This window comes from Pinus tabuliformis, chromosome 8, assembly GCF_031772625.1.
Source record: "Pinus tabuliformis cultivar Carrire ecotype Pingquan chromosome 8, CPIR1, whole genome shotgun sequence".
Lineage (NCBI taxonomy): Eukaryota > Viridiplantae > Streptophyta > Pinopsida > Pinales > Pinaceae > Pinus > Pinus tabuliformis.
Window position 1 is genome coordinate 542,015,023 of NC_142294.1, and position 21,940 is coordinate 542,036,962.

At 37.8% G+C, this 21,940-nt stretch overlaps 1 protein-coding gene across 1 annotated transcript in view; it reads right to left on the reverse strand.

Annotated features, from left to right (window-relative positions):
* The window catches only part of LOC149236560 (uncharacterized), a 62,431-nt gene extending 41,735 nt beyond the window's left edge, over window positions 1-20,696 (reverse strand). Inside the window, exons 1-4 of the mRNA XM_089368954.1 lie at window positions 20,478-20,696; window positions 20,201-20,383; window positions 19,906-20,085; window positions 19,692-19,793 (exon numbers count right to left, since the gene is read on the reverse strand). Coding sequence (XP_089225080.1) covers window positions 19,692-19,793; window positions 19,906-20,085; window positions 20,201-20,383; window positions 20,478-20,696 — 684 coding nt within the window. The remainder of the gene's footprint in view (window positions 1-19,691; window positions 19,794-19,905; window positions 20,086-20,200; window positions 20,384-20,477) is intronic.
* Between the last annotated feature and the right edge of the window lie 1,244 nt (window positions 20,697-21,940).

Genomic DNA, 21,940 nt, shown 5'->3' on the forward strand with positions numbered 1-21,940 from the left:
AATAAAAAACAAGAAAATGTGAAAAAACGGCCACTTAAAAAATGATCAAATTTACAAAATAATTATTTACATTTTATACATTAGAAAATTTAAAGCCAAAACACAGGTCTTTTAAAAAAAGGTGGTGATGCAGAATACTCGCTTTTTTAAATCAGCATGAAAAATACTACCATTCTAAAACGATTCTAAAACGTAATGTACATAAAAAATTAAAGTGCCAAAAAGTATGCTCTAAAAAAAACATGTTCGTTCTCCATCACCCCTTTTCAAAATCAGGTCACTTTTTTGCTATCTATACGAAACAGGTAACAATATCAGTTCCCGTTTCAAAGTTTACATTGTTTTGGGTGTTGGTTATGGACAAAATGATGGAGAATTATCCAAATCCGAGGAGGCATATGAAGGTGTTCCAAGAAGAACTTTCATTACATGTTCATTACCTCAAGCTTGTGAAGTTTGTGTTCATGAGGAATGCAAAATTTTTATACCCACTTTGCCAGAAGATGTTCATAAGCGTGAAATTAGTGGAAATGGAAAACAAGAGGATGTTGAAAGCTCTAAGGTCATTGAAACCATTGTTGGTATTTTGAAGAGAGCCACTACCTAATCAAATTCACCTCCTCAGGAATGTGACAAAGGTGAATGTGCAAGGTATAAATCTGCCTTTAATCAAGTTTCTTTTCATTGTGATAAACATGGTAAATCTTCACATAAGATTTGGATAAAATTTACATGTTCCTTTTGTGGTTTGAATAACCATATTGTTTTGAGGTATTAGAAGAGGATATCCATACACATGAATCTTTCATAACAAAAGAGACTGCAATCGAAAGGTCCATTGGATAATGGAAACCATGTTTAAAACAAGGTGAAATTGTTTTGCAATCATTTCCATAAGTAGGGTCATCTTGTAGACAAGTGTTGGACTTTTCATCCACGTCATTTGAAAAAGGTGGAGAGAGATTTTGGAAAGAATGGAAAGGAGGATTCCAGAATTGATGTGGTTCAAGGTGATACGCATGATGAAGTGCAGCTTAAAGAAGTGTCATTGAAATGGTTTGGAAAGAGATGGTTAGATTTCTTAACCAATTAAGGCCTTGCATTTATTTTGATAATTGATGCAAATTGGCGGCATTTCTTTTCTCCTGAAAGTATGATGCATATTGCATGAAGGAAGATGTTGGTAAAGTAGAGCTATGTTGACTCACTTAGAGGCAAAAAAGATGGCAATTTGCAACTACAGGTATTCATGCATGTTGCATTCTTGAACTTTCATGTTTATGCCAGGAATGGGTTCGAAAGTGAAGTATGTTGACTCACTTTATTGTAGCAAATTTGGTCATTTCAGCTATTTAAGTACTCGTACATACCAATGAGATTCTTGTACTTCTTACTGTACTTGTGAGAGAGTTGAGAATTGTTATACATGCATGAGAGTTTGTGTGTGTCAACAATGTAATTTTTGATAATTTCGTTGTTGTTTGAACATGCATGAGCAATTGACTTGTGTTGATTGATTGTTTTGTTAACATCTATGTTGTCAACTTAAGAATGTTGATCATTTTCACATGCATGCGTGTAGGATTGTGTGGTCAATTGTTTGTTACATGCATGTTATATCGACTTGGAAGAGTTGATTTTGTCTCCAAAGATGAAAGGGATATGTGACGAATTGTTTCATGAGAATGTGGAATTCTTGTTGTAAATTGTCAAGTTGTTGTACATGTTTTTTCTTGACTTGAAAGTTAGTTGTTTGAAGAAGCATGCTTTTTTTATTTGTGTTTAGCGAACCATTGACTAAACACCAAGATGGTTTATACACCAAGATGTAAGAGTACATGGCGATGTTTACATGATGTGACATTTGTTGCTTTGAAGAAGCAAAAGGAAGAGGTCATCAAGTTATATTCTTGCATGAGTGTTTTTCAAGGTTAATGGTGTTTCTTGTGACAAGATGTCATGGGATTTTGGAAGGTCCAAGCTGGAGCAAGAGGCTCATGATTAGCCTTCATTCTCAAAAAATGACATGAGAAACATGTTAATACTGGAGGATGATGGAATCAAGAAGTGAAAGAGGACAAAATTGCCAAAAAAAAATTGCAGCCCTTGCAAAATATCAAATGGTCTACAATGAAATTTGATGTGTTGACGCCAAGAAGCAAAAGAGATGGTGAATGCATTCTTCCATATGTGGAATTTGGAAACGTAGACGTAAAATAATGGTCATTTATTTTCTTTTATAACTGATATTGGAACTCATTGCTGTAGTTCACTAAGATGGACTTAACTTGGAAAAGTGGTTTCCAAGGAGAAGGTTGCATCGAATACATGTGTTGCAAGAACATGATTCTTAGTGGCAAGGCCATTAGTCAGATTTCCAAGCACGGAGGGATCACTTTGGTTCAACAGGTTGTTTAATACACAAGTGGCCAACAAGTGTTAGATTGAGTCAGTACTAAAAGGAGAACATTGGTTAAAGTGCTAAGAATTTGCAAGGAAAGGCATGTCAATGAACCCAAGTGGTTGTCATCGAGATTTTTCCAAGTAGAATCAATTTATAGAACTTGGGAAGGATAAGAGTGTTCAACTCTCATCAGATAACCAGCGTTTGTGGGTTCAGAAGCCTTTCAGTGGGAAGGAGTGATCAAAATCTAGATTAGGGGCAAAAATTTGCTGAAAAATCAAGTGCTCAAAATCAATCAAAACTTGAACGATCAAGTTCGTCTCGGTGATACGATCCCAGCGCAACTCATTTCACTCAACATGGAGTTCAACTAAGAAAGTTAGAGCCTATTGTCTGTTTTGTCAAACACACAAAATTTTGTGATTGTGATGCCAACTAGGCATCCGTACAACCCAGTCAGGAAAAAGAATATTCCAAGGAATATTCTTTGAATATTCTCACATGTGGCTCAATCTAGTTGTGACAAGTGTATGCACGTTATTGGTCTATGGAATATTGGGTAGACCAATGAGAGGGTGACACGTGGAAAGCCCAGAGGTCGCCACGTGCTGTCTCAAAGGTCAATCAAAATTTTATGGGCAAGTCGGGGAGTCGCACCCGTAACCTCGCCAACAGAAGCCCAAGTCTCCACCATTATGACACATGTTGGTTCTTAACTAATATGGAGCATGCATTTTATTTAAAGACATAAAGTTTATAGTTTGGGAGTTAATCATGAGCGTTAACCCTCTCCCATGTGACCAACATTGAAACTGACTGTTAATATTTTATGCTAACTTCGGATTAAGCACTAAGTGGGTTTAGCATTAATTAAACCATGATTAACCATTAATTAAACAATAGATTGGTTTCGATGATTTTTGGCAGATTCAACAAATCCGGAGCTAACTCCAAATTTGACGGAGTTAACTAGATTTTTTCAGATATAGTGGAGATTTCCTAGGAAAAACTGAAGAAGCCATAACTTTGGCAGTTTTCGACCAATTTTTGCCCAAAAAGAGTCATTCCTAGATTACTTGGATGCTATGAACACAATGGAATAGGTTGCAGAGGCAGAAAGGCCCTTACATATGTGAATTTTCTATGTTGAAGTTTAAGGAAACCTAGGGCCACCATGAGAGGAGGTCAAGTCTAGATCAGATGAAGTCCAATTGGAGAGATTGGAGAGTCATTGTTAGGGTTTTTGGGTCTTATGTATCCAATGGAGTAGGTTACAAAGACATTGGAGCACTATAGGTGCATGTAATCAGAGAATTTACCATTAATCCAAAGAGGGCCTAGCCATTAAAGCAAGTCCAAGGAGATGTAGCCCAAGAGGGGTGAACTCCTTTATCAGCTTTGTGTTATGAGTTTGTCTTTATTTACTTCTCTGAATTTTACTTGCTATATATGTGATTTTAAACAACTAATTAACCTCTTGAATTGCTCATAAAAGACACTCAAGACTTAACACATAATCATTCAAATTTTGGTTAATCTGAGAAGATCCTAAACACATCTTCAATACTGATGAGGGAGGTTGCATAGAATTAACAATTTTTCCCAACATTTTAGATCACCTAGATTGGTTGTAAAGCAGAGAAGAAGGGCTAGTGGCAAGATAGCTCTGCGTAATTCCTAGGCTAGTTGTAGAGTAAGGAAGAAGGGTAGGTGGAGGATAGCTCTGCACAATTTTGGAGATCAATACCACCCTAGGTCACAACTCAAGTCATTTCTTTGGTTGAGCAGACAAAGGCTTGATGGGAGGTCTTGTGGGAAGTGTAGACTAGATCGGGTTCTAGGACAACTTCTATGCAGTTCTCAGAGTCGGTTGGTTGGTTCATTTCTAGAATTTCTCAATGCAGGCTGTCCAGTGGACAACCTCAAGCTCTGCGAATTTTTGGGAAGTAGTGCAAGGTCACTACGATTAAGTCTAGTTAACGGAGGGTTGTCCGGTCGAGATATTTTTAGGAAAATTGATTAAGTGTGAAAGCAAGTGTACTTGTGCATACATGACAATGTGATCACACACTTAGCATGACTCGACTACAAGACACCTCCAACCAATAAGACGACATGTTCTCAATGAGACTGACTTAATGGTTAAGAGAGACAAGTGTGACAATTGAAATATGTGTTCGAACAACCACGGGGACACTAACACGACAACGTTTACAAATTTGTATGTGAGTGTGACTAATGTTGACAGAGCGAAAACAAATCATACAAACCAAGAAAACTTTCAAAATGCAAGAACAAACGCGCAAGCATGACATAGGATCAACATGCCAAAAGACGACTAGTGACTAATCAAGCAAAAAGGGTGTGAAAAATCAACAGGGGCTAATGGGTTGAGTCCAACTCTTTGCGACCATCAAGGGGAAAAACCAATGAAGGCTCCAAAATTTGGATGCAAGCCAAAATTCTGGAACGTGTTGCAGCCGCTACAACACTTGATGACACACTCATTGAATATCAGTTTCTCTCTTTCAGTTTATTTGCAGCATATGTTCTTGGCCTTGCAGGAATTATTGATTCATTTCATAGGTTACTTTGGCTTCCCCACTTAACCATTGGACAAACATGGTTCACCTCATGCCAAATTCGTCTAACACAAATTTTTTTTTAGCTAGATCACAATGTTTCAAAATCGGGAATGGTAGTTTGGTTCACAAGCTTAAGATTCACATAGTATAATTTTTCATATATGTTGTTGCTCTACTGCCAGTAAACCTAAACAATACCCCGACAGAGTCATGCAGGAACACAAGAATTGCTCCACTGCCAGCGAGCTTGGTCAGTACCTCGATGGATTTACCTGCTTCATCTCTCTGTGCAGGAAGGCTTTCTCTTCTTTCGCCTTTGTATTTTTTTTAAAGAGGATTATTCATAGGCACTTAATAATTTTTGGGGTGGAAGAGGGACCCCAACTTATTGAGAGTAGAATAGGTTGTTCCTTTTGAGAAGCATATAAGACCTATGATTTAGGTATGCTCATTTAGATTTTTCCTCTTCTCTTGGAGCACTGTCACAAGACTCTTTAAATTCAGCCACATACTTATTTAAAATATAGAACACCGTATTAGACAACACTTATTCGTGTAGCGAAAAAATAAAAAAATAAAAAAAAATAAAAATAAAAAAATAAAAAATAAAAAATAAAAACTCAACACGAAAGGGAAAAACAAGACAAGGGAATGAGTACACAACAAGTAAACAAAACCAAAAGACAAGAAAAAAAATGGCTAAAAGAAACATAATGAAAATAAGAAAACCATGAGGGACTACGAGTGCAATATGAGTGCAAGGAAGGAAAAATAAGATGCAGTGAATCCTACTCAAAACCTAACAGCTAGATAGTCAAGTTTACATGACATGAAATTTCCAAAGAAGCCACCATAGTCATTCCTTACCTGCAACCACAAATATACAAGTGATTAAAACATATAAAAAATAGTGTGCAACTGAAAATACAAAATCTTGGAAACCTTGCACACGGAAAGGAATTTCTTGCTTGTGGGCAAAAAAATGTGTCACGTATACCCAATACACATGCTTACCTTTTCTATGGACACTATTTTTCGAAAAACCTCGAAAGCCTCTTGTGAGTGTGTGTTCATCTACAACGAGCTTCTTAGTGAGCACGACGAACGATTGAAGCTTGTTTCCTTCAACATGGCAAGCCAAGTAAGACGGTTCCAACCATTAAGTGATTGGATCGTAAAATTCGTAATAGTTGTTTGGAAGGTCTCTTGACAGAAGTGTGAGGAGAAAGATGCTAAACAATAAAGATTTGAGAGCACGAATTAACTGCCATTGAATATACTATTGTGAAAATGATGAACTATATGAAAGTCACCAGAGATGGGGAAATGATCAGATGAGTTTGTTGAGACAATAGACTCCCAATTTGCAATGAACAAATAAAACTTCATCTGAACAATCTAGTGAATGCAATGAAAAATGTAACCAAGTTTGTTGTGAGCTATACCCAATGGACAATGCCCCTACAACTGGTGAAAAATTACACAAGCATCATAGTCATCACAAGAATGTAAAATGGATTCTAGCACTGTGAATGCATGAAACCATTTTGGGCATCGTGAAATTAAAGGAACTTGATTCACATGATAGCTTGTGCGCTCATCATCACACAGAGGAATTGTTGGTTTGATGAGCAAGAATATTTGAACGATAAGGTTCACAAGGAGACTGAGGAGCCGATCATGAAACAAAAAATCCAATAATTATGATTGTGGGAAAAGACAATATTTGGGATGATCAATTTCATAATTCCATGATTTCACGAGGGACAAACATTCCCATCCCGAGTTTGATGCAAGAGATGCACATGAAGACGGATGCACTGTGACAAATTTATGAATGTGGTCGTAAGTGAGATTTTAAAATTTTGAGAGATCACATCTGGAATACCAAACATTTTTTACATGTGAACTCACATTGAGTGCAACCATGCAGATAGACATATTGTGTGTGAGAAACCGGATCTAATTTTGGTTCTGGTGGCTTACAAGAGTCGCGAGGTTCTGACATAACCATCAACAAATGTTGAAGTGCCTCCCAGAACTTTCTAGAATTGTAGAATCATATTTTGAAGCTTGAACCAAATCGTAGATAGCTTGAGGGTGGTTGTTGTTTCTAATTTCAAAATTTCTCTCAGGATGGCAGCCATCTCTATCACAGGTTGCACTATATTTTTTAGCTTCAAAAAGCTGACTTGAAGTTTTTTCTTCATGCAAGAGAAGAGATGATGGGGAGAGGGAAGTGCGCTCTATGATTAAACTATTTTCAACTTCATCATGGACAACAAAACTGCCTTGTGTCAATTGAGGAGATAACTCATTGGATGAAGAAGTGAAAGAACATGGAGTATCTTCGACGCATGTGGATTCATTGTGAATGGTAGGACACATGGGAAAGTGAGGTGAATAGGAAGTTTCGATATAAACATATTCTTTGACCAGAGAAAATTCTAGATTTGAGTTAGAGTATTCATGATAAAACAAAAGATCACATGATGTCCTTGGGCGTTTTTCATGGTATATGGAAGCATGGGAGTGATGACTACCCAAGGTTGGTGGTTGATTGAAAGAATTAATTATACAAGATGTTTCACCGAGATTAGTAGATTGAGAATTGTTAGAGAATGGAAGCCCATTGTTTCCATTAAAACAGTTTTGGATCGGAGAGGGGGAATTGATAGTGTCTTCACGTTTATGCTCCTCTAATGGTGTAATGTGATTTGCTTGCGCCTCATCGCAATTTGAGCCAACAGGTTGAGAATCGAGAGATTTTTCATAGCGTCCTGGTGAAACAAATTTATCAAGCGAGTCATGGTACAAGGATTCATGGCTTACGAATGATGGGGGATGATAGAGAGGCATATTAGCTTCGAGACTTGAGTTTTGAATGGTGATGTCCTCTTGCGAAATGGAGGAGTGTGTCTTGGTTATAATCATTCTGCGCCAATGTAGAACTTCCTGCATGGAAGCGAGAAACAGATGAGAATATGGGTTGGGGACATGCTGCGCATATTCCTTATCTATGAAATCACCACAAGGGGGCACCCACATCATGACCGGAAAAAGGGGAGGACAAGCAAAAAATAGGGTGTTGGGCTTCTCCTCTAGAATACGAGGTGCCTCGTGATCCACAAGAGTTGGGGAAGTAAAAGAATCAGGAGGTTCAAGCTCACCATATGAAGAGACATGAACCAAGCGTTCAAACTCTTGTTTCAAGAAATCCCAGTTCAAATCTTCTTCTAGAATTTCATAGCAAAGGTGAATAAATTGATCAGAAAAATTCTCAATTGATTCATTAGGCACCATTCTTAATAGGTGGATTCTTCCACAAAAATCTCGGTAGTTATACATACCAAAGGCTTGATGAAAATCCTTGAGGAAAGGGAGAAGAGAATGGATAGAAGCAAGTGCCAACGTATGACACCATCGATTAGCATGACCTTCAAGAATGAGGAAGAAAAGCACACAAGAAGTCTCTTCATTATCGATTTCATAAGGTTGGAAAATTTCAAGAAAACAAGAAATGCGTATGGATATGGATGTTCTTTCCTCACCATCAAACATTAACTAGGACACGTTAATGAGAAGCTCACCCGGGAGTGAAATTTGATGAAGGGAAAAATTAGAGAAACACCCCGGGATGATGATTGATGGATGAGCCATTTTAGATAAGAGATTCAAACTAGATGCAATGGGCTCAACTTGTCATAGGGCCCTCCTTCTAGCGGCATGTTGTTGATGGTGTTCGAACCGCCAAAAAAGGGGATCTCCTCAGTATGACGTCACAACTAGACCTCACACCGTTTGATGTGGGAGTCCCATCTGGTATGATGACCCGGTTTCCATTATCTTAGATAAGTTCCTTCCCCCTTGCTATTCAACACATGAGATTGTTATGCTTGTAACTGGAAGAAAGCAAGATGAGTATGCCTATTGAGTGATTAATGTAACTCTATATTCGGGTTCTCTTACTATCAAAAGGGAGTGGTAAGGTGAGCCTCTTAATGAGAGGAAATAGTCCCAACCCAGGAAGAAACACATGCGAACAACAATAAGGGTCTGTACAACATCCAGAGGAATAGTCCATAGCGGATGTGGGAGTCATGATTACACCATCTAGCAGAGTAGTCCACATGAGGGTGATGGTTGTTAAACTCAAGAAAACATAAATATGTTATGTATAATGTCCGAAAGAGTAGTCAACATGGACGAGACATCGGTGATAAAGAAAAAAACACATCTTCAACAATATGAGTACTAAAATAAGCGAAGTAGTTCAACTATCTTAGAACAGGTTAAGTAAACCCGCCTTACAAAGGTTTAAAAAATAGTCTTACAAACGGATACAAAACATGCATGAAAACGTGTTGGCCTGAGACAGGCTTCTCAATTAAACAAATTATCCAATAAACATATGTACACCACACATCACTAGCCTCAGTAGTGAAACATTAGAGCCACTCCTTGCTCCTCAAAGTACAAACTAAAATATCTCAAGGCTATGTGGGAGGAGCCAAGGTGAAATTTCCTTTGCTCATACAATGAGGGGGTATATATAGCCAAGGGGGTATAACTAACCCTTGTCACTCTTCAACTTCCCTCATGAATGTTTCAATTCTTATGACTTTTCAACTTTACATGACCCTTCAAATTCAAATGTGGGTCTCTTGGACTTTCACTTTACATTACATTTATTACAACAAGTATGGCCCATAGAAGTGATGTGGTTGAGACAAATCATGACACAACTCTACATGACATTGTTAACGTGTACAAGTTGACTGTGGTGTTCATGTTGAGATGATGCGTTGTTGAGTGATGGTATGCTATCGGTGTAATATGTCTTCACCTCTATGTGGAAAAGTGCATGGGGTCTTCGATGGTCTTTGTATTTTCTTGATGGTGCATGTTAATGTGTCCCTTTCACTCGCTTGCTCGATGTGCTTCATGTGTTCGTTCGACTGTGAAAAATTCTTCTAGCTTGTGCCTCTTATCCATCTTATTCAATATCACACCATGTTTCTTCGATGTACCTGTTCCTGCAATCGCTCATGATGAGACGCCATGAAATCCAAAAATATCCTAGTCTATCATGATGTATTTTTTTCCATTTCTGCGCAGGTGACCAGAAGAGGGACAAGGCATGGAAACTGCATAGAGCACAACTCAGGCCGAGATGTGAGGCTCCAGAACACTGTTGGAAAAAACTGCATAGATGTCACTCGAAGACATATTTTCATAATTAGAGATAGTTGTGATAGCTATAGGGTAAAACCCAGCTATTAGGCAGGATTGCGCAATTTCTGGGAGGAAGGCCTGGCGAGCTGTCGGGGAGCTTCCAAGCCAATTTGCGCAATTTCTCCAAGGAAGACACTATGGACAGTAGGAGGCACTATTAGAAAAATCTCTGCAGTTTTCCAGAGGAGGACAAGATTGGCCTGAAGGAGCTGCTGGTCAAAATTGTGCAATCCTAGGAGACACTGTGAGCCTGGACAATTCTGTGCAATTTCTAAGCTAATTGCAGAGTAAGGAAGAAGGGATGGTGGTAGCCAGATCTACATAGTTTTCAAACCGTGTGCAGGGTAGGTTAGTAGGGAAGCCTACCTCAGAGTTCTGCATAATTTCTGGCTTGATTGTAGGGCGGGGAAGAAGGGTAGGTCAAAGACAGCTCCGCGCAATTCCTTGGCTAGTTGTAGAGTGGGGAAAAAGGGCTGCTGGCAAGACAACCCTATGCAATTCTTGGGCTGGTTGCAAAGCAAGGAAGAATGGCTAGTGGTAGGACAAATACGCGCAATTCCTAAGCTAGTTGCAGAGAAGGGAAGAAGCATTGGTGGCAGGACAACTCTGCGTAATTCCTGGGTTGGTTGAAAAGCGGGGAATAAGGGCTAGTGGAGGAAAAATCTACACAACTTTGGAGATCACTACAACCCTAGGTAACAAATAAATTCATTTCTCTGGTTGACCAACGAGAGGCTTGCTTGGAGATGTTGCAGGAAGCGCATAGTAGATCAGGCTTTAGGACAACTTCTGTGTAGTTTTGGGAGTCAGTTAGCTGACCCATTTCCAGAATTTCTCAGCGCAGGCTGCTTGTAGGATAGCCGCAACCTCTACGCAGTTATTTGCAACAATGCAAGGTCACTGAGATCGGGTCTAGTTGATAGAGTGTTGTCTGGTCAATAGATTTTCGGGAAAATTGACTGTGTGAAAGGAAGTGTACTTATGCATACATGACAATGTGATCACACCTTAGCACAACTCGACGACAAGACACCTCCAACCAACAAGATGACATATGCTCAGTGAGACTGACTCAATAGTTAAGAGCGACAATTGCAATGGTTGAAATATGTCGTCGAACAAATGTGACGACACTTACACGACAATGTTTAAATCTTTGTGTGTGAGTGTGACTGATGTCGATAGAGCGAAAACAACTCATACACACCAAGACAACCTTAAAATGCTAGAACAAACTCGCAAGCATGACATAGGGATCAACATGCCAAAACATGACCAGTGATCGATCAAGAAAAAAGGGTGTGAAAACTCAACAGGAGCTCATGGGATGAGCCCGCGTGTTTGCCACCATCAAGGGGAAAAACCAAGCAAGGCTCTGAAATTTAGATGTAGGCCAAAATTTTCAATGGTGTTGCAGCCGGTAAAACAAAAGGTTGAAAAATTCATCTTAAGATATATTGGAAGGACCTTAGACAATGGTTTTCTCTACAAAAATTATGAAGATATCTCACTTTGAGGTTATACAGACAATGATTATGTAGGCAATTTAGATGATCGCAAAAGTACCTTAGGGTATGTTTTTTCATCTTGGAACCAATCTGATTTCATGGGCAACCAAGAAACAACCAATCATTTCAACATCTTTAGCAGAGATAGAGTATGTAGTTGTCACTTCAACAACTTGTCAAGCAGTGTGGCTCAGGAGACTATTGATAGATCTTTTAAATATTCAAAATGATCCAACTCCGATTTATTGTGATAGCAGTTTTGCAATATCTTTTTCAAAAAATCATGTCTTTCATAGTGGAGACATATTACTTGTTTTTTATGGTTCAAAAGATTAGCTTGTAGATATTCTCGGAAAACCATTGGGAAAATATATATTTGAATTTCAAAGAGACCAATTTGGCATCCATTGGGCAAAAATATATTTGAATTTCAAAGAGACCAATTTGGAATTGTAAGTGTCACTACTTGTAACAATTAATATTGGGAGGGAGCATTGATATATTAATCTCATTGTTTGCTAGGTGTCATGATATTTATTTCATTGTCTACTGGGTGTCATTGTCAACTTTGATTCTCTTGAGCTTAGTTGAGTTCTAGTTCACTGACAACGTTGGTTCTCTTAAGTTTAGTTGAGTTCTAGTTCACTCACACTGTAGTAGTTTATTGTTGATGTTTCCAATATAATTCTACTTAAGTGGTTTTGAATATTGAAAAGAGTTGTTCACTCCATTCCAAATTTGTATTCGTTTATTTTTGATATCTCCAATATAATTATATTTAACTGATTTTGAATATTGAAAAAAGTTGTTCACTCATTTCCAAATTTGAATTCATTCTTTGTTTATTTTTTCCCTTAAATTATTTGACCACACCACTCTTGTTGACTGATTAAATGGATGCTCTCGTAACTATTGATTTTGATTGAACTATTCCTCCATTTTCATCCAATATGAAAATCCTCTTCCAATATATTTATGTTAATTCAAGTATGTTTTGAAGTCACTGAATATGATATCCAAAACTGTAGGAATTCAATTTGCCACCTCAATGGTTTGAAGTGAATGAATATGATAGCAAGTCAATAAATATGATATCCAAAACTACAATAACTCAATTTGTCCCCTTGTTTGGTAAGCCTAAATCTGTAAAAGAATGAATACTTACGATAATTTATTATTTTATCAAAATAACATGGTAGTTCATACACGCGGGGATGTTGAAGTATTAATTCCAACTGCAGCAACCGTAAACCTTTTGCCAAACCACCTGTATTATCGCACCGCCTTTCATGAGTTAGTGGTATTCTCTAGAGGGGCAGCGATACAATCACCATATGACGCGTGTCCTCAATACGTTTTCCAAAACAACTTTTCATCGGAGCTTAAAGTTCGGTATGAAGAGGCCGCACTATATTGATTGCAGCCGTTTGATTGAAAGCTTGGTTTGGAGCCGTTCGATAGAAGTCAACAACTGAATGTACAGGCCTGCAGCACCATGGAGTTGACGTGAAGTTTTTGATTTTGACCGCTAGTAAAAAAATTAATGTGATTTACGTTGGTTCGTAGATTGTAGGTGAAATGTTTTAATTTTAATTTTTATTTTTATTTTGCGGAAGTACGGGCATAGTAAAAACGCATTTGTTATGTTTTATTTTGTAGTATTGTTAATTGCATATGCAATGTTATGTAAAAACTCACAGCAACGAATGAAAAGAGGAATTTTTACAGCAGGTTGATTTGAGAATATGAAAATGCAAGAAAAGCACGCGCGTGAGTAAAGTTACACAGCAAAGTTACACAACAGTGTAAGAAAATTTGTATGCAGAGAAAGTTTTTTTTGTTTGTTGGTTAATATAAAATGTAATACTCCGCAACAAATGTAAAAGAGATTTTTACAGCAATAAATGTAAGTTTTATTTTTACAAACAGTAGTGTAAATATTTGCAGCTGAAACAGAGTAAATTTGCAAGGAGACAGAGTAAATATTTTTTTTTGTGAGGAACCAAAGTGTTTTTGTGTAGATCCCTCTGTGAGAGGAAGAAGTCTATAATAGGTTATCTTATTAATGAATACAATGTTTATATGAGTGTGTGAAACTCTGTTCTTCTTCATCAAACAATATTAGCTTCCCTATGCAAAAACAGAGCATTGTTCTCTGTTCTTTTATTTTGGAATTAAACAGAAAATTCCCAACAGTGGTATCGGAGCTTGTCCAAACTCTTTGAAGGTGCCAAAGAAGCTAAAAGAAGGGTTTCTTACTACAGCAGCTTCTCCAGCTTTCAGAGTGTTAGTTTTTTGTGTTGTTGTTGAAGACAACCAGTGATTTTTAAATACACAGTCAAATATTTGAAGCATAGTTAAGAGTGTAAGAATCGCTAGCTCCAACACCAACACTAGCATGGGTATCTTTAATACTCAACTCCCGCAGTTTAGTGGGAAAAACTATGACTATTGGGCCATAACCATGAAAGCTTTGTTTGCCTCACAAGACTTATGAGAATTTGTTGAAGATGGATTTGAAGAACCAGCAGATGAATATGAGTTTAATAACTTGACACAGGGAGAGAAGGATATGTTGAAGAGTTATAAGAAGAAGGATTCTAAAGCCCTCTTAATTTTGTATCAAGTAGTGCATGAGAATGTGTTTCCAAGGATAGCAGCAACCAAGATATCCAAAGAAGCATGGAAAACTCTCAAGACAGTCTATCAAGGCATGGAGAAAGTGAAGACAGTAAAACTACAGTTGCTGAGGAGAGATTTTGAGAATCTATGCATGAAAGAGTCAAACAATATTGACTCATTCTTCACACAAGTAATTGGTCTAGTCACACAGATAAGGTCTCATGGAGAGATTATTGAAGAAAGGAGGATTGTGGAGAAACTATTGAGGGTCCTACCCTCAAAATTCGATGTGATTGTCACCACCATAGAAGAGACAAAGGATCACACAAGCTTCACAATTGATGAACTACATGCATCACCGATAACACATGAGCAGAGATTGAGTAAAAATTAAAACTGATCTCTAGAGCATGCCTTCAAGACCCAGATGTCCTTTGGAAGAGGAAGAGGTCAAGGCAGAGGAAACAAGAGAGGAAGAGGCAAAAGCCAAAACAGAGATGGAAGAAACAGTCCAGCGAATTCTCAAGGAAGAGGCAGCAATCCAAATCAAAACCAAAACCAAGGAAGTAGCCAACAAAGTGGAAAACATCATGCTCAAGAACAAATGTATGAAAAATCCAATATCCAATGTTACTATTGTAAAAAATATGGGCATTATGCAAATGAATGTAAGAAGAAACAACATGATATGAGTAATAGAACTAGTGCAAATTTCACTAGAGAAAATATCAGCCAAAACAATTTGTTTTTAGCTTGTAATATGGCTGAAGAAAAGAGTGAGGATGTATGGTTCCGAGACTCCAGTTGCAGCAACAATATGACAGGAAACATAGCCATGTTTTCTATGTTAGATCAGAATGTAAAGTCACAAGTCACACTAGGGACTGATAATAAAGTTTCTGTTATGGGAAAAGGAGAAGTAAATGTCTTAACAAAGAAAGGTGAAAAGAAAACCATGGCAAATGTTTATTATGTTTCTGGAATGAAATGTAACCTTTTAAGTATTAGACAGCTTGTTCAAAAGGGTTACAATGTTTTCTTTGTGAATTACGTATGCACCATCATGGATAGAGCACCTAGCAAACAATGTATTGCTGAAGTGAAGATGACAAGGAACAGGATGTTCCCTCTCAGGATGAAAGAAGATTTGAAAAATAAAGAAGTAATTGCAACAGTGACTCAAGAGGCTTTCCAAAGTGAACCAAAATATGAAAATTAGTTGTGGCACTTGGGATTTGGACATCTTAACTTTGGAGGTCTTAATTTGTTGAGTAGAAAAGAAATGGTAAGAGGATTACCATTGATAGAGAAACTAGACAGCCTTTGTTAAGGTTGCATGTTGGGGAAACAACACAGAGAAAATTTTCCATTAGGGAAAAGCACAAGGGCAAAAGCACCCTTAGAGATTGTCCACTCAGATTTATGTAGACCAATGCAAACTCCATCACTTGTAGGCAGCCACTACATATTAACATTTATTGATGATTTTACAAGAAAAACTTGGGTTTATTTCCTGAAGAACAAAAGTGAAGTGTTTGAAAGATTCTGCAATTTCAAGGCACTTGTAGAAAATCAAAGCGGGCTACATATTAAAGTTCTGAGAACTGATAGAGGAGGTGAGTATATCTCCATGGAATTTCTACATTTTTGTAGAGAAAATGGAATTCATAAGCAATTTACAGCTAGGTACACCCCACAACAAAATGCAGTTGTTGAAAGGAAGAATAGGACAATCATGGATATGGCGAGGAGTATGCTAAAGGCAAAGCATTTGCCAAACGATTATTGGGCTGAAGATGTACACTATGCAGCGTAAATTTTAAATAGATGCCCTACAAAAGCAATGATGAACAAAGTGTCGGAAGAAGCATGGAGTGGAAGAAAGCAAGGTGTCACCCACATGAAAGTTTTTGGATGTGTGGCTTATGCACACATTCCAGATAAGGTAAGAAAGAAGTTGGACAGCAAAGGGGAGAAATGTATATTCATTGGATACAGTGAGGAGTCCAAAGCTTACAGGTTCTATAACCCATCCACCAAGAAGCTCATTGTGAGTAGAGATGTTCAGTTCATTGAGGAGGAAGCTTGGGATGGAACCATAAAGAAGACAATGAATGTTAAAAGCGTATTGTCACATGATGTAGATGATGAGGAGATAGCTGAAATGCATCCCCATACAGCAGCACCAACACAAGGACAGCAAGAGACTACCTTGAGGAGAAATGAAAGTGCTTCTACAAGCACACTACAAGGAGGAAATTCAAGTGCTTCTTCAAGCACTTGTACACCAAACGAAAGAGGTAAGAAGTTCAGAAATTTAAGCGATATTTATGAACAAGAGGCAGCAAATGAAGGTATGAACTCTTTGTTTGCTTTATATTGTCATGTTGATGACCCTATTCATTTCGAAGAAGCAATTAAGGATAAGAAATGGATAGAAGCTATGGATGAGGAAATCAATGCCATAGAAAGAAACAAGACATGGGATTTAGTTGAACTACCAAAGAGAAAGGAAGTCATTGGAGTCAAATGGATTTACAAGACCAAGAGTAATGCTGAAGTCAAAATAGAAAGACACAAGGTAAGACTGGTTGTCAAAGGATATAAGCAGCGATATGGGAGAGGCTATGAAGAAACATTTGCACCGATTGCTAGAATGGAAACCGTGAGAGCAGTGCTGTCCATAGTAGCACAAAACAAGTGGAAAGTTTACCAAATGGATGTGAAGTGAGCATTCCTAAATGAAGTGTTAATGGAAGAGGTTTACATTGAACAACCTCCAGGCTATCAAAAGAAAGGCCAAGAGCACAAAGTGTGCAGATTGAAGAAAGCTCTTTATGGGCTGAAGCAAGCACCAAGAGCATGGTACAGTAGGATAGATTCCTATCTACTGGAAAATGGATTTGAAAAATGTGAGGGAGAACCCACCCTCTACATCGAAGAAAAGGATGGTAAATTAATAATTGTTGTGTTATATGTTGATAATGTTATTTTGACAGCTAATGATGATTATCTTATGGAAAATTTCACAACAGTCATGAAAGAAGAATTTGAAATGACTGACATGGGTTTGCTGAGGTACTTCTTAGGAATATAAGTAGAACAAAGTGGAAATGGGATTTTTATCTCACAGGAAAAATATGTTAATGAAGTGATGGAAAGATTTAATATGCAGGAGAGCAAGGCAACAATCACTACCACAGTTATAGGATTAAAACTCAACAAAGAGGACATCAGCAAGGATTTTGATCCTTGTTTGTATAAGAGCATAGTTGGCAGCCTCATGTATTTAACTGCAACTAGGCCGGATATAATGTATGTTGTTAGTTTAATTTCGAGATTCATGGAGAGGCCAAAAGAAGCACATTGGCAGGCAACAAAAAGGATTCTGAGGTATGTTAAAGGTACAAAAAGATTTGGCATTTTGTATACTACTTCAGAATGTTCAGATTTAATTGGATATACTGATAGTGATTGGGCTGGAAGTGTAGATGATCAAAAAAGCACATCCGGTTATGTTTTTCACATGGGTTCAGGAGCCATTTCATGGGCTTTTAAAAAGCATCCTATTGTAGTATTATCTACAGCAGAAGCAGAATATGTGGCAGCTACAACAGCAGCATGTCAAGTAGCTTGGATGAGAAGGATGTTAAGGAGCTTATGCTAAGAGCAGGCAAAAGAAACTGTGATTTTTTGTGACAATAGCTCAGCTATTGCATTATCCAACAATTCTGTGTTTCATAAGAGAACGAAACACCTTGACACAAAGTTTCATTACATCCGGGAATTGGTAAACAATAGAGAAATTGTTTTACAACATTGCAGAACTCAGGAGCAAGTTGCAGATATTCTAACCAAACCTTTGGGACAAAAAAGCTTTGAATTTTTGAAGAAATGTTTGGGTATCACTGATAACCTAGCAGTTGAAATTAAAAGGGGAGTGTTTAAGTATTAATTCCAACTGCAGCGACCGTAAACCTTTTGCCAAACCACCTGTTTTATCGCACCGCCTTTCACGAGTTAGTGGTATTCTCTGGAGGGGCAACGATACAATCACCATCTGACGCATGTCCTCAGTACGTTTTCCAAAACAACTTTTCATCGGAGCATAAAGTTCGGTATGAAGAGGCCGCACGATATTGATTGCAGTCGTTTGATTGAAAGCTTGGTTTGGAGCCGTTCGATGGAAGTCAACAATTGAATGTACAGGGCTGCAGCACCATGGAGTTGACGTGAAGTTTTTGATTTTGATTGCCAGTAAAACAATTAATGTGATTTACGATTCATAAATTGTAGGTGAAATGTTTTAATTTTAATCTTTTTTATTTTTATTTTGGAGTAGTATGGGCATAGTAAAAACGCATTTGTTATGTTTTATTTTGTAGTGTTGTTCATTGCATATCCAATATTATGTAAAAACTCGCAGCAACCAATGAAAAGATGAATTTTTACAGCAGTTTGATTTGAGAATATGAAAATGCAAGGAAAGCACGTGTGTGAGTAAAGTTACACAACAATGTAAGAAAATTTGTATGCCGGAAAGTTTTTTTCTTTGTTGGTTAATATGAAATGTAATACTCCAGCAAATGTAGAAGAGATTTTTACAACAGTAAATGTATGTTTTATTTTGACACACAGTAGTGTAAAAATTTATTGCTGAAACAGAGTAAATTTGCAAGAAGACAGAGTAATTTTTTTTGTGTGAGGAACCAAAGTGTTTTTGTGTAGATCCCTCTGTGAGAGGAAGAAGTCTGTAACAGGTTGTCTTATTATGAATACAATGTTTTTATGTTTTTATGAGTGTTTGAAACTCTATTCTTCTTAAGCGAACAATATTAGCTTCCTTATGCAAAAACAGAGCATTGTTCTCTATTATTTTGTTTTGGAATTAAACATAAAATTCCCAACAGGGAAACAAAAAAGAACATATAATTTATTCGTGGAGAATAGCAACCGCATTTCGAATTGAAGATAATATTCCAAAACTCAAGCAAACGAAACTGAAATTTCCAATCTCATTAACTGTTGGCAACTCTACAGTTGGCGTGGACTCCTCCCTGGGTGCCAGTCCATACGCTAATCTCTCCCATTTTTATCATTGCAGCAGCAAACTTTTGCTGCCAAGCTACCAGGTTATAAGAGCCCGAATTTCCAAAGACGCTGGATTTGGTGCTTGGATTTGTAAGCAGAGTTGCGTAGGATGTAAACAGACCATGGTTAGCTATAACGTCGTTGTAATACAAGTTGTCAGGATGAGTGGCGTTTGAGGATCCATGACCACGGTCGTGTTGGCGTTGCTGGGGCTGCCTTGGGGACACCTTTGCTTCAGTATCTGACCATACCACGGGTCAAGGGACGGGTCTGTGGCATTCGTGCCGTTGAAATTGTAGAGCCTGCTGACGAATGAAGTACAGTGAGAGACACCAATTGTGTGTGCTCCTGCATTCGCCCAAACAACACAAACATGATTATACTCGAAATATGCTTCTGCTCAACCATTATTGTAATCAACAAGCATTGACACATTGATGATTTGCAGGTCTGAGAATACCTCTGACAATGTAACTATCTCGTCCTGGGATAGACCTTTGGTTGCAAATATCTGAGTTAGCTGGGTTACATTGAAGGTAGGTGTAGGCAGATTACCCGGAATATGGGAAGCTAGTGAAATATTTCCATCCTTCCTTCCAGCCGGAACATCCCACCAGAGGGGATATCCAGTGGGCGATTCCTGCAATCAGTTATAATGCATTATTAGAAACATTGAGCACTGTTGTCGTGCTATGCTAAACTTAGTTTAGTGGTTGTTACATATATGAAGTTTAAGAAGAATACCAGCAATGCACTGTCTCTAGTCGCAAATGCGAGAATGTCTGCACAAGAGACCTTCTTTGGGCAGTCTTCTCTAATAGTGATTTGGCGTTGTCAATCACGTCGAATCCTCCGAGACTCGGATTGTTAGCTGGAGAGTCTTTCTCGGCTACGAACTGGCCGGCTATGGAGCCGATGAGAACGGAACCATCGCATCCCTGAAAGTGAAGAAGCTCCAATTCAGTATTTCAAAAGCATTTAAATTGTAATAGCTCATAGGAGTACATTATAAAAAGTAACTCAGACACCGACCCTGTCAAAATAATCTTGGAAATGCAAACGTATAAGCTTAGCGGCTATTTCAGGAGAGGTATGGAATGCGCTGCTAACCACCGCAAACACAATGGGTTCCGCCGCTGGACAAACATATTTGTAATAGCCCACTGCAAGGTTGTCGCTTACTGCAGCCCTAGCAAAGGCACAGAATACTACGGTAAATAGGGCAGCCTTACGGAACAGAGCCTTCCCCATTTCACCTCCCTAAACACTGACATCATGAGAACACCAGAAAATGAAGTTATTTCAATCATTAGTTTTCTTACAATTATAAAACCCACAAACATCAATCAACAAAGCCTGAAAGATTATCTATTGGCGCAGAAGTTCTAACCTTGGATGACACCAGGGAGTTGATCCTTCGTACTGGAAATCCTGAGATTGGGGATAACTATAGTGGAGTTCGTTTCTGAATACCTGAGAATCATGCATGTGAATGTAGGTATTTATAGTTATAAACAGTATTTGTGCCCGTGAATCATGTCAGTTCTCTTCGAATTATACATAATTTTTCAACCTACTACACGGTTTTTCTCACGAAAAGCAAACCTCCATTTTGTTTCAAAGATATTTAAGAACTATAGCTTTATATCAAATGTATAACGTGGCTACGTGTTTCCTCTATATCTCTTGAAACATACATCACAGATTTTATTATGGCATTCCTTGGGACTTAGAGACAACTCATTTGCAGATTTTGAAAAAAGAAACGCTAGACTTGTTATTCAGAGATATTACGTGGCTGCCGGGTATTTTTGAAGGAACATATGGAAATTAAATATACTCCAAGTGCAAACATGGGTGCACAAACGCTTCTAACTTGTAAATATGTTTGATTGACTTAGGTTAAGTTGTAAATATGTTTGATTGACCTAGGTGTAGTAGAATTAGGACTATAATTAAGTCTCAAGGGTTATAGGACTATAATTAAGTCTCAAGGGCTCAAGTCTCAAGGTCTTTAGGATTATAATTAAGTCTGAAGGATTAATTCATTTGGTTTAGTTTTTTTGTTTTGCTAAGTATTTTTTTAAGTGAGAGGTTTATAGTTTTGGGGTTAAATTTTATCGATGTCCTTGGATTAAGCCTTACTTGTTTAGCGGACAGATAAACCTCTTAGGGATAATCTACCTAAATTTTCAGATTGATATAACAGCCACCGAATCTCCATAAACCACCCTTAAAAAAATAGACTTAAAACTATAATTGTATACCTATTATTTTTATAGCTTGTGATTAGCTTGAACTTTGAAGTGTTTATCCAAAGCTGTAATATTTCTGGCACTAATTTGAAAAGCCATCGTTATCTTCTACCATGACATATACTAAATATACAGTGAAATTTCCCATTTCCCGACACCTTCCTATTTAATGATATAAATTGCTCGGATTCAACACCCAACTCAGGACATGCTATGCCGCGCCATGTTATCAGCCACTTC